At 47.1% G+C, this 13386-nt stretch overlaps 1 protein-coding gene across 14 annotated transcripts in view; it reads left to right on the top strand.

The window, feature by feature from the left end:
- The window catches only part of Foxn3 (forkhead box N3), a 373081-nt gene that overhangs the window by 154544 nt on the left and 205151 nt on the right, over positions 1-13386 (top strand). For 10 of the 14 annotated variants that reach the window (XM_074067353.1, XM_020158930.2, XM_074067352.1 and 7 more), the window contains one exon: positions 8838-9394. In XM_074067353.1, the coding sequence (XP_073923454.1) occupies positions 8852-9394 (543 nt within the window). In that variant the 5' untranslated portion in view covers positions 8838-8851. Of the gene's footprint in view, positions 1-3871; positions 4213-4887; positions 5035-8837; positions 9395-13386 lie in introns of those variants that run through there. The other 4 variants (XM_020158934.2, XM_074067355.1, XM_020158940.2 and 1 more) reach the window with 2 other exon arrangements.

A 13386-nucleotide genomic window follows, 5' to 3' on the forward strand; every position in this document is an offset into this window, starting at 1 on the left:
TCTTTATAATCTCCCTCTCTTCTCATCTTCAATCATTTGATAAATCCTCTAGGTTCTTCCTTTGAAGACTCTCATGCATTCATGCCTTTTCCAGTCTCACTGATTCTTCTCTAATTCAGTAGTTCCCAAGTGAATAACAGTATCACTTGAGGGATTTTTAGATTTGCAAATTCTCAGGATTTAGCCTAGACCTCCAGAACCAGAGATTCTGGGGTTTGGGGCCAGTTAGCTGCATTTAAAAAGTCCTCTAGGGGTAATTCTGATGCACAATCAAATGTGAGAAAAGCACCACTTTTATAGAAAGCCTCCTCCCCGTCATCAGAACGTTAGAAATGTAATGGGTGTTTATTGCAGAAAATATAGAAAATAAGCTGGGTGCCGGTGGCTCATGCCTATAATCCTACTACATGGGAGGCTGAGATCGGTAGGATAGAGGTTCAAGTTCAGCCCAGGGAAATAGCTCCAGATCTTACCTCCAAAATAACCAGGGCAAAATGAAGTAGAGGCATGGCTTAAGTAGTAGAATGCTTGCTTTGTTAATGTGAAGGCTTGAGTTCAAACCCTAGTCCACAAAACAAAACAAAACAAAACCAAAACCCAAAACAAAAAATAAAACCAAAAACCCACATATATACATACAGAGAGAGAGAGAGAGAAGTATCAAAGCAGCCTCCTCAGCCCCCAAATTACTCACAACTGTAACTCTCACAGAGAACCATTTTTTGGCTTTTTCTCCCCAATTTTTAAAAACACATTTTAAAAAGTCTTCATTCCCTTTGTCTCTGTTGCCAGGGATGAAATCCAGGGATTTGAGCATTCTGAGCACATGCTCCACCACTGAGCTACACCCTTAGTCTCTTTATTGCCTTTTGTGTGGATCACAATGATTTCTGAGTTGTTCTGCTAGCTTTTGCTTTTCTGTTTTCTCCTTTCTTCTCCCCAAATTCATCTTGAGTCTACCATTCCCTTCATCTTTTGAATCCTATCTGTTAATAGTGCAACTTCTGGACTCAAAAACATCCAGTGACCTCCCTTGTGCTGTGAATTTAGGAATAGGAATGCTTGTGCTGCTGGTATTCCAAGAGTTTTGTGGTTTGATGCTCTGCTCTAATCCATTAATATGTATGCTTGTAGGGACAAAGACTAGGTATCTCTGGCAGCTCACACAATGCCAAGTACTTGGTAGGCACTCAGTAAATATTTGTTCAATGAACAAGGGCATTTTCTAGCATGGCCAAGTCACACTTGACACTCTGTTGGTGCCCTGCATTTCTCCTACCTGCAGTTTGTAAGCAGAATCATCCCATCGTACTTTCTCAATGTGTAGTACCTGGCTCCAGCCTAGGAGATCTGAACTCCCTGGTAGTTCTGATGGACGTTTCCAGTTGACAAGCTCAGATCTAGACTAGCCCTTCCCCACTTCCACAGGTCAAACTATAGTAGATATCCTCCTTCTAGTCATCTCCCCTCCCTTCTCCAAGGTTTGTAGCAGATATTCCACATCCCTTGTCTCAACTGTTAGGAGGCAGGGGAGAGGAAGGGTCACATGACTCACGTTGGGCTACTCACATTATTATTTCCCTGAGAATTTGAACTATGTAGAAGACTTGAAGCAGTCTACAAGTGTTGGCTACTAAAAGTCAAACGGCCTCAAGTCTTGGCACTGGCAGATATGTGTGTGTAAGCAAGCAGAGGACACCAAGCTGTTGCAGGGTGGAGAGTGGAACAGCCATGTGGAGGGAAATAGGAAAAGTGGATTATGTCAGAGGGGAAGGGAGAGAGGGAGAGAAAATTTGCCTGGTGAAATTCTCCAGTTCCAAGTAGAAAGTCTGTTGGAAGAATCCTTGACCAGAAGCCCATCTTTCCAGACCTGCCTCAGTCTTCCTCATTTTCAAAGGTCTATTAGGTGTTCCCTGCTGGAGGGACCTCTCACTGATTACCCACTCAGCTGGTGTGGGACTACCAGCTGCACAATTCACTGTCCCATGAAAAGTCATGGAGGAGTAACCAAAGTCCCCAAACAGATTGGGGTGTATTGGGCTAGAATTCAGGTCTTTTGGTTCTCCAGCCCATGCCCAGATGGAGCTGCAGAAGGATCCCATCAAGTCTCCCGTCAGGAAATAAGTGTTTTCCAAAGTGAGTTCCAGGGTACACCTAGATTCTGCTGTCAAATGTGTTTGTAAAACAATGGTTTAGCCAGGTGTCAGTGACTCACACCTGTAATCCTAGCTACTTGGGAGGCTGAGATCAGGAGGATTTCAGTTTGAGGCCAGTCCAAGGAAATAGTTTGCATGACCCCATCTCCAAAATAACCAGAACAAAATACTGGAGGTATGACTCAAATAGTAGAGTGCCTGCTTTGTAAGGATGAAACCCTGAGTTCAAACTCCAGTCCCAACAAAACAAAACAAAACAAAACAAAACATCGCAATGGTTTAAATTGTTCAGCCTAGAACACAAGGAACTTTTTGAAAGTTCAAGCGGAGAGTTGAGAATGGGTCTGTTCCTAAAGCATTTGACCCCTTCACTCTTATGACAGAGACCATGTAGCAGACCCAGAGTTGTATGGAATTACGTAGCTACACTAAGCCCCTTTTGGCTTGCAGCAAAGGTCTGGCTAGATCCATTTCATATAGACAAACAGACAAGCAGACATGTGTACCTGGCACGTTAGGTAGGACTGGCCAACCACTTTCTCTTCAGGATGATGCCTTTTTCCATCTCTTACCACACTTGTAACAGGAGAGGGAAATTAAGAAATATTTGTAAATGCAAGAAACCAAAAACCCACAGAAGGAAGAAAGGCAAGCTCATTAAAGGGAGCTTACCTCACCGGGGCTCCACCCTCTGCTTCTGGCTTCTTAGGGCCCAAGTGTGCTATGTTTGTCAGGTTTTGTTCACCTGGGATGGACTGGTTCAGACACTTAGGAGGCTGAGCTTGCAGAGTTTTAGGAATGACATATTCCATGCCTAGTCACCTTGGGTCATATGCTGGCCTTTTGATCTCAGGAAGGATTGGGGTGAAAATTACATTCTAAGTCTACTAGCTGTGTGGTATGAGGGTGGTTGGGGGTTGGAAGGGCTAGGAGCTGGGGATGGAAGGGATAAATTCTGGCCAGCAAGGGGCTTGGACAGATGTTCCTAAGGTGAGTCCTCAGCGGAAATTAAGCACTCTCAAGTGACATGTGGATGGAGGAGCAGGACCTGCACAGAGCCACAGGGCACTGAGCTTGTCTTGTTCTAACTTTGGTTACCAGCACTGAACCTTAGAACTTCTGGCATGGGACTTCAGAGATGCTCTAATTTGTCTCTGACACCTGGAACCTTTTGCTTAATGACTTTGGGTGGGTCACATCACTTGCCCAGCAATAAAAGAGGGGCTGGATGACCTTAGGCTATTCTGAGCTGTTCTCTGAGTGGTCCCCTGATCTTGGTGAGTCTGAAAGGCACAGATGTCTTGCTTAAGATTCGCCACCCTCCATCTTGAGGCTTGTTAAGGGAGACGACTTTCACATTGACTGGGGTTTCTTATTTTTTGAATCAGAAAAACTTTTCAGAAGCCCCATGGTATTCCCCTCCCTCCTTCCCACCCCATTCTGGCTAGGTTGAAGGGTACTGAATGCTAAAAGGGTTTCAACCTGGCCTTTTCCTGTTTTTCTGCAGTTTTCAGATAGCTCACAATGACTGTCAACTGGTTGAGGTGGGCTCCGACAGGTGGGGGTTATGGGAAGAATGTCTTCTGTAAATGAGCTCACTGATGGAGCTACTTGGGAGTGGTGTGCAATCATATTTTTATTTATGTCACCACCAGGGTGTCCTGTTGGGCTCTCTGCTTCCATCCTCTCCAAATGCAGCTGCTTGGTGTGGCATTTAGCAGTGAGTGGCCATTCTCCGGAGGTACCTGGAGACTTGAAAAAGTGGCTGCCCCATTCCCTGGGTGGCTTGCAAATTGTCAGTCCAGTTCATGGGAGCTCAAATGTGAAGGAGAGACTTGTTTGTGCTTCTGGCTTAGACGCCAGCTGGGGAGTGGGGTACAACCCACTGGAAAGGCCCCACCGGCATGGCCTTTAGGGGCCCCTCTTGCTCTGTAATGGCCACCATCGCGCTGTTCAGCCACCTGGGCTGGAGGCTTGGAGTGCCTTTCCTCCGGGCTGGGCGCTGGAGGAGGGCTCACAAGGTCCCTGGGGTGCTGCATCCTCTCAGCAGTTGGGGGTAAGTGGAATCTCCTCTCTTCACCCTCGGAAGCCTCGCTCGCATCATAATTCTTTTTATTTTTACTTTCGAGCCTTGTAAGGCATGTGGATGGGGTAAGAGCGTTCCGGCGACACGTTGCCAACAGCGCAGCGCCAGCCCGCCCGAGTGGCCAGAGCCAGGGGAGGGGACAGGCCACGCGCCGCCCGCCCCGCCTGCCCCAATCGCAGGCCCACGCCGGCCACCTCCGTCCCGCCGTGTAGCAGGAGATGAGGCGCGCGGCCCAGGTCCAGGCTGAGCCTGGGGAGCGCCAGGGCGCGGGGCCACGAACCAGGGTCGCCCCGGCGGGTCCGCGCCAGAGTCCCAGGCCGCCGCCGGCCCGGCCCACGTTTTCCCTCTCTCCAGCTCCCCCCGCCCCCTCCGCTCCGTCCCTCCCCTCCGCTCTCCTCCCTCCCCGCGCTTCCCCTCCTCCTGCCTGGTCATGTGTCGCCTTTTTTTGTTTGCAGTGGAAACAATTTCTAGCCGCTCGGCGCGCCCCGGCCCGACGCGCCGCGGCGGAGGCGAGCGGGAGGCGGGACGGGGCGGGGAGAGCGGCGGGGCCGGCGGGAGGACGCGCGGCGCGCCCGGCGGACGCCGCAGGTCCCATGTCGCGCCGCGACCCCCGCGCCCCTGCCGCCCGCGCCCGCGGCCGCCCCCCGCCGCCCGCCGCCCCGGGCTTGCCGCGCCGCGCCCGCGCGTCCTGAGCAGGGCCACCAAGCGATGCCCGCTGGGCGCCCGCGAAAGTTTGTCGGCTTCCCTGAAGGGCAGCGGCGTTCTCGCGCCCCCGCGCCCCGCTCCGGCCAGGTGAGTTTGCGCCCCGCTCTGTCGGCGCCCGAGCGGGCTTGGGGGACACGGGCGGGGGAACCGGTCCGGGGCGGCCCCAGAGCCAACCTCGCCGCCCGAGGAAAACGAAGGACTCTGCAGTTCTGGACGAGGACCGGGCAGGGGGGCCTGGCTGGGCGGGGAGACCGGAGTCCTAGAGAGGGGAAGTTCCCCGGGCCGAAGAGTTTCCTGCCCCGACGTGCGAGCTATTTCCCGGTGCCTCGGTTTCCGAAAAGACACCCTAGAGGAACAGAGTTGGTATTGTCTGCAGAGCACTGGATCCCCGACGTTCTGGGTCTAGGAGGGGGTGCCGATCAAGTAGAGACCCCAAGATGAGAAACAGGCTCCTAACAAAGATCTGCCCCCCCAAACTGTGCAAGCTTGGCACCGGCAGTGAACGTCTCCCGAGACCCCCGAGGCCCGACCCCTCCTCACCCCGTCTATTTGAAACCCTTCTTGGGCTCCAGATGAGTTGGGGGACGGCGGGCTTTTATTGATTTGTTTTTAAGGCTCGCCGCGGTGCGGCCAGTAAAAGGTTTATGACATCTGACCGGCAGTGAAGGTATGCAAGCTCCCAATTGCCCTGTATACGCGGAGAAGAGCAGTTTCCCCGTTGCCTAGCAACGCCACTGATTGACGCGGGATGCAGCCAATCGCCGCTCCCGCTGGTCCCCTTGAAATGTTTTTGACAAGTACAGTAGACAGAGTGGAAGCGCGTGCGTGCATGCGCGCGCAAGGAGTAGTGGTGGTGGTGGGGAGAGCGGGGGGCGGGGGGAGGTTCTCAGCTTCCCCCAAACTCCAGACTGCCCAGCTCCGCTTGGGGAAGATTTCTCAACTTCTCATAGTTCGTATTGAACATCTGTTCAGAGCTGGGCCGTAACGTCTTTGTCAGTTATTTGAGACATTCTGATACGAGGCAAGAATTTAAGCTTTCCTGGCGCATTCCATCCGTTTAAAAGGAAACAAACAAACACAGAAAGTCATTAAAAAAAAAAAAAAGAGGTGTGTGAAGTTGGAAGCAGGTCACCAGTGAGTAACTATTTGCGTAGCTGGTAGAGCAACCTTATTGGCATCAGATTTTAAAAAATGCTTGCTTAACTGCAGGCTGGCTTACATGATCCAAATTTTTTTCCCCTCTAAAATAAGAGGAAAAAAAGGTTTGGCGAATTATGTAGCTAGAGTATAATAATGGAAAACTGCTCAGCTGTGGTTTCTGGGAACTGCTCCCCCCCCACTTTTTTTTTTCAGACATGAAACTATAGTGGTCAGCAACCCTCCATCCTGTTTCTTTGAAATGCAGGATTTATAGGGATGCCATTAACAGTTGGAAGTGTGGGGGGACACATGACAAGAGGGTATGGAACCCCCCCAGATCCTCTTTTCTTGACAATGTAATTTTTCTCATATAACCACATTGCTGGTAGTGTTTGTTTAAAACAAAAGAAAACATGGAGAATAGCATGTTAGTTCCTTTGGGAAGCTACTGACAAATAAGCAAATTAAAAAGAAAGAGAGCAGCATGTTGTCATAGCAACAGTGCAATTAAATTACTTTACTGTCAGCCATGATATAATTTTCCTGTTTGGAAGCTCAGGAGACATAAAACTTTCATTTGGAGCTAAAGTTGACTTCAGTGGCTGAGTAGTTTTCTCTTGTGCTCTTCTATGTGGATGTCCTGGTAATAGGAACATTTTCTGATGAAATCTAAGAAACTTTGAGCCAAGCCTAGCTTTGGTTCGTTCCTTCATACAGAAGTTAAAAGCAGTTATCAGGCTGGACCCTGGCATCCTCCCCAAAACCTAATGATAATGAGTATTTTTTCTTTAGTATGTGCCCTGTATTAAGCAGAGTAGCTTCCTTATTTGAGAGAAAGAAAACCAGAGTGGATGAATGGGAGGCACCTGAACTCTCCTGGCTGGGTTTGAACTGTGCTGCCTCTCCCACCTCTGTCCTGCAGGGTGTTTGTCTAACTTACTGAGAGGGGAAGTGCTGCTGTTCACTGGCCCCTTGGCTGGTTGTTTGGTGCCCACCTCATGCTTTCTAGAATTCCATTCTGGAGCTTTCTGCGCTGAAGGGGCAGTTTTAGACATGGTATTGATGGACATTGAGGGGCTTACAATGATCATGTCTTTGCCTTTGATATGTTCTTTTTTTTTTTTTTTTCTAGGTAGATTGCTTGATCTTCTTATTCCAAGGGGAAAAAAATAAAAAGAAACACTTTTCTTAAACCAGGCACATTGGGGTTTAGCTCTACAAACACAGTATGAGACTTTTTTCATGTTCACTTACTTGAGTGCTGGAGGGTCGAACGTGGTTTGTATCTGTAGGGGTCGTTCTGTCTGTGGATTTTCCCCCTCCTCATTTTCTTTTCTCATCAAATATTTTGTTCTCTGTTCTTGGTCCTAGATAAAAATGGGGGTGACTTATGGGGGGTGGGTAGAATTCTGCACCACTTTTTGTTGGGTTGGTCTCTTGGCTTGGAGCTTACGGTTACTCTCCTGACTTTCTTTTCACCAATTCTAATTTTAGTTAATGTCTTATCTTTCATTTCCGTTTATTTGTCTAGTGCCTGAAGTTTTCATTCTGGATATAGTGTCCTAATAAAATTTAATGTTCTTCTTCCTCAAGTTCAGATCCACAGAATTCCTTGTCATCCTTTTTAGACTTGCCAAATGTAATTAAAGTTGCAGTTTTTGGTTATGACTTTGGCAGGGGGAAAAAACCCAACTATAGCAACCAAATCAGTGGCTCTTGTGGTCACAGTTTTTATTCTGAGCCCCTTCTGATAGTCTTCAATTGGAAATTGCTAAACGTAATTGGAGATAATTGGCCTTTAATTGATGGCATTTTCTCTTCTTTTCTTTGACTTTTAAGACAGGTTCTCCCTATGTAGCCCAGACTGGCCTTGAATTTAAGATCTTCTTGCCTCAGCCTGGGATTATAGGTATGAGCCACCAGTCTGGCTGGCATTTTTTTTAAAATGGTACTGAGGTTTGAACTCAGGGCCTCACACCTGCTAGCCAAGTGTGCTACCACTTGAGCCACTTGGCCAGCCCTTTTTGTGTTGGGTATTTTTGACACAGGGGCTCATGAAGTATTTGCCTGGGCTGGCTTTGAACCTTGATCCTCCTCATCTCTGCCTTCTGAGTAGCTAGGATTATAGGCGTGAGCCACCAGCTCCTAGCTGGCATATTCTTTTTTTTTTGAAAACTGCTAACACAAAACCACAGGAATTGTGCGTTGCTTATATTTTGTAGTCTTTATCATGAAACTTTTGAGAACTTTACGTGTTATGTATTCACAAATAATAGGGAGTCTAAGGCATAATGAAATTGATTTTTCCTGGTCACAGAGAGAGTGCAGAGATCTGTGGAGCAGTCATTGTGAAATTGCTCTTTTTTTTTTTGTCAGTACTGGGGTTTGAACTCAGGGCCTCACACTTGCTAGACAGGTGCTCTACCACTTGAGCTACTCCGCCAGTTCTGAAATTGGTAATTTTACTGACATAATTGTACACGAAAGGCATTGTATCTGTTTTCAGTGTTGTTTTATTTAAGGGACATCAGGTCACTGTGTTATATAAACGGTGGTCTGATTTTTCTTCTACAGGTATCTCTGTGTGGTGGGATTGTGGACTTGTGTGGCCCATGTGGGAGTCATGAGATGCGTTGTGATGTATCTGGGATCCACAGAGGAGGCTGGGGGAAGGAGAATTAGGAGGGCCCAAGCTGCCTTGCTGTTTTGGGTTTTACCAGCTTATTATCTCTTTTCATTGTCTTTCCTAGGAGCCTTCACATAAATGGGTCCAGTCATGCCTGCCAGTAAGAAGCCCGAAAGCTCAGGAATCAGTGTGTCCAGTGGACTGAGTCAGTGTTACCGGGGCAGCGGATTCTCCAAGGCCCTTCAGGAAGACGATGACCTCGACTTTTCTCTGCCTGACATCAGATTAGAAGAGGGGACCATGGAAGACGAAGAGCTGACCAACCTGAACTGGCTGCACGAGAGCAAGAACTTGCTGAAGAGCTTTGGGGAGTCGGTCCTCAGGAGTGTCAGCCCCGTCCAGGACCTGGATGATGACACCCCTCCATCCCCTGCCCACTCTGACATGCCGTACGATGCCAGGCAGAACCCCAACTGCAAACCCCCCTACTCCTTTAGCTGCCTCATATTTATGGCCATCGAGGACTCTCCAACCAAGCGCCTGCCAGTGAAGGATATCTACAACTGGATCTTGGAACATTTCCCGTATTTTGCGAATGCCCCTACTGGGTGGAAAAACTCAGTGAGACATAATTTGTCATTGAATAAGTGTTTTAAGAAAGTGGATAAAGAGAGGAGTCAGGTAAGCCTCTTGTGTTTGGAACCGAATATATATTTTTAATTTAAAAATTTTCTGCATTAAAAAGGAATTTGCATTGACCACACTGAAGTAACGGTTACCAGTGGGTTTTCTTTTACGTACCTCAGTAGATAGTTGTGAAAAACTTCCTTTTCTTTAAGGTTATGGACTCTAGGCATTTGTGCTCCGTTGAGGGTTCGTACTGATAGGGTTGCCCACCATCCACCACAGTGGTTTACATCAGAGGTTCTCAGTGTCATCCCTCCATGTGGATCTGCCACTTTGGTTTTAGAGTTCAAACAAAGATTTGTATTCCAGGAGCAACCATTAACCGCAAGGTGTCTACACGGGATGAAAACTGCCACCTAGAGCTAGCGACAAATGGCGTTTATTTTCTTTGTGAATATTGGAGAAAGACAACTTCTCCAGGGTGCTGGAATAAATGGATAAGAATAGACTTTGGAAGGATATTTGCGTGTACTTTTATACTACAACTCCAATCAGAGACATGAGTTGCCTGGTGACTTTTATGTAATCTGGTGCATGTATGTAAAGTATTTGGCAACTTTGTAACTCCCTGAGTTTGACAGATTGGCTCAGGGCAAGGTTCCCATTAGAGATTGATTTTAAAAAGTTTGGGTTTTTGACTTGAAAGTCTTAGCTCACCCTTCATGGTTGGTTAGGAGAGGATGGTTTTAATCTTTTGCTTTACTTTTTTTTAAGGAATGTTAGAGGCACACTACGGATAGTTGCTGATAGAGCTAGGCAATAAAACCGTGATATAATTTACAGTTCTGGAAGTAAAGCATCTACAGTTAAAATAAATTGCCAGGAAACTTTCTCTCCACAGAGTTTTTTATGTCATTGTGTCTTCCAGCTTTGCTTTTTTTTTTTGTGTGTTACTGGGAGTTGAACTCAGGGCCTCATACTTGCTAGGTGCTAATGCTTGAGCCACTCCACTTGCCCTTTGTGCATTGGTTACTTTTGAGATGGAATCTCACTTTATATGCCCAAGAGCAGCCTAGACCACTATCCTATTTGTGCTTCCCGCATAGCTGCGATGACAGTCACCTGCCATCGTGCCCACTCTGGTGAACTTTTTACCTGAGCTGGTCTTGGATCTCAGTCCTCCAGGCTTCTGCCTCCTGAGGAAGTGGGACTTACAGGTGTGAGCCACCGTGCCTGGCCCCAGCTATCCTTTCTTTGTTATTGCTGTGTGTGGCTGCTATTCTGCTTTTCAGGGTTATTGAGTTGAGCTTTGGGTGCAAAACCACCCAGAGCAAGGGTGGGATCATTAATTTTTCTCTGTCCAGAAATATGTTTCTCAGTGCCTGAGAACTTTCTACCTGTCTTTGACATGGAAGAATATGAATAAGGAAACAAAATAACCATATTTCTCTTTCTTTAAACTGGACCCATTTGTCTATAAATTTAGTTCACCAGGTTTATGTTTAAGATGTGGGTGGGGACATGGGGCTTGGGAGTGGCTGAGAAGAGGGAAGACTTGGTCACCAGAGGAGTTTGACTTTGATCACTGGTGCAGATAATGCCTGGCTGGAGGGAGCAAATATGAATATTCATGAGTCTTTTGGGCCCCTCCTTCCACAGGGTCCTTATTTTTATGTAGCTATGACAAAGTGTGCCACTTTCAATGAGGGAGGAAAGTTCTGGTTAGTAAAGCCCTCTGTCTCTCCATTTCTCAGGTAGGGCATTTGGGAGACCAGTCTTTGGACCTGGCTCTATTGAGTGCTTTAAGATGATTCTAGAAACTTAGAAGAAGTTGACTGCTGTGGTATCAAAAGCTTCTGTTTCATTTCTTGTGAGGCAAGAAATGAAAGTTTGTAAAAGCAATTCCAGAGTTAGAATGTAGAGAAGAAAGTGCCAACCAGGACCCCCAAAGCTGCATGGCACTGATAAAGTAATGAACAGGGCTTTTACTGTGGGGTAAACAATCCTGCAAGTTCCAGCATGCCTGTGTCTCCATGTTTGACTTAATGTCAGCACACTTAAAAGTAATTTAGCAAATGCATACTCTGAAATGTTAACCAAGACCAGCTCTGAAGCCTGCAGCAAAACAGCCCCAGGAGTGGCGATCTGGTGTTGGATGATGTGTGTTAGCCCTCACCTAGAGGATCTCCGTCTATCCCCGCCCCCCCATCCCTGCACTGCCTTCTGGGAGTCATGTGTTCCAGGGGTGCTTGGTTGTCAGTCTGGACAAACACACATAACCGTCAGTGGAAAGGGAGTGGTTTTAAGGACTTGAGATTATTAATCTTGTGAAATGTTGAGTCCTGGTTTCCTAGATTCCCTGACCTGTATTGACACGCTTCTGACAAAATGCCAGTCAGTTTTGTGGCTGAGAGTTTGTTCCCAATGTTTGTGAGGCTGTGAGAACAAAGCTAGGGGTGTGAAGTTTTCTTTTCTCATCTTTTCCTTGGGTAGTGCTGGGGCCAGCTGATTGCTGTTCTGAGAGGCTCAATTGCCAAGTGTGCTCAGGTGTACCCAGATATGCTCAGGTACGTCCAGGGCTCTGGCCTGTTCTCTAGGGGTTTTCTCCTGGGCTCCCTGCAGATGAGGGAAACCATTCCCCTGAGACTTTGCCCAGTGAGAGCCCCTGGGACTCTACAGCTCCATTTGCTTTTTTTCCCAGGGAATTTTACTTGGAAGTCTCCCATTCTGAAATTCAGCCTCAACACAAATGACTAAAAACATGCAAATGTCAGCAAGAAATACATTCCATGAGGAATGGAAGCCTTGCACATTACATGCATTCAGTTAGCCATTCTATGTTTCCTTTTTTGTTGTTTGTTTCAAAGTAGAGAACACAGTTAAGCTTGGCATAGCAATGGGAACACAGAATCCTGTGTGATCCTTGTCCCCGAGGGCAAGGACAACTGTCTGACTGGGCTGCAAGAGCTGGAGCATGCCAGGTTGGGTCGGAATCACCTTGCACTTAGATACAGTTACCGTTCTCAGGCTTCTCCTTGGAGAGTTTGGCTCTGAGGTGGGTTAGGAAAATTTGGTAGTTCTGCTAAGCTTTGTAGGTGATTCTGAGCAGCGAGGTTTGAGAGTTCTCGAAGGAGGTGTCCCTTTGAGTTCTTTCCTCATGTTGAGAGTCTGTCAAGAACATTGTCTCACCAATGAGTAAGTCAAGAAAAGAGACAACTTTCCTTCCATTTTATCTTTTGAAGGACTTACAAAAGATAGGGCTTAAAGTTTTTTTTATTTTTTTCAAATCATGGACATTTTTAAACAAATAGACATGTAGAGAAAGGAGTGTGAATCTGTACACCCATCGCCCTCCACCCCCATCCAATCCAGTAGTTAGACAATTTGCCTCGTTGCGTTCATTTTTTTGTCGTTGTTGTTATTGCTGAACTTAAGCACATTCTAGATCTTAAGTAATTTTATTTCAACATATCTTAATGTGTGTGAGAATAATCAGAACTTCTCACATAGCCACATTGCCCGTGTACTACTGGCAATGTGAGTAGGTCTTTGGTGTCACCTCATACGAGGTATCCATGATCCCCAATTGTTTACAAAATGTTTGCTTGAATTAGGATCCAAACATAGTTCATGCATGGTTGTACTTGGTTGTATGTTTCCTTAAGCTGTTTTAATCCATGGCACTCTGATCCGCTCTCCCCTTTCCATGGCCTTCCTTGCTGAAGACCCATCACTTGGTCTTCAGGATGTCCCACCTCTGCCTTCCTCCTTGGGATGTCATTTCCCTTACTTCTCAGCCCCTGCAGTGGAAGAATGCACCAAAGTCTGCATCACATTCTCACTCTGGTTCCTTCCCGGGGATGTCACACATAGATGGTGTCATGTCCACCCATAAGCCTGGTGGACTTGCTCTTGGGGGGTGCTCAGGTGGGGCCCTGGGTTCATGCGGGACTTCTGTAATTGTTGCTCTGTAAATGTCCACACCACCTTTCATCTTGTGGTGTCATCTCTGGGTAATTGTTTTCCAAATCAGTCAAGGTTGGATT

Source organism: Castor canadensis, chromosome 3, assembly GCF_047511655.1.
Source record: "Castor canadensis chromosome 3, mCasCan1.hap1v2, whole genome shotgun sequence".
NCBI lineage: Eukaryota > Metazoa > Chordata > Mammalia > Rodentia > Castoridae > Castor > Castor canadensis.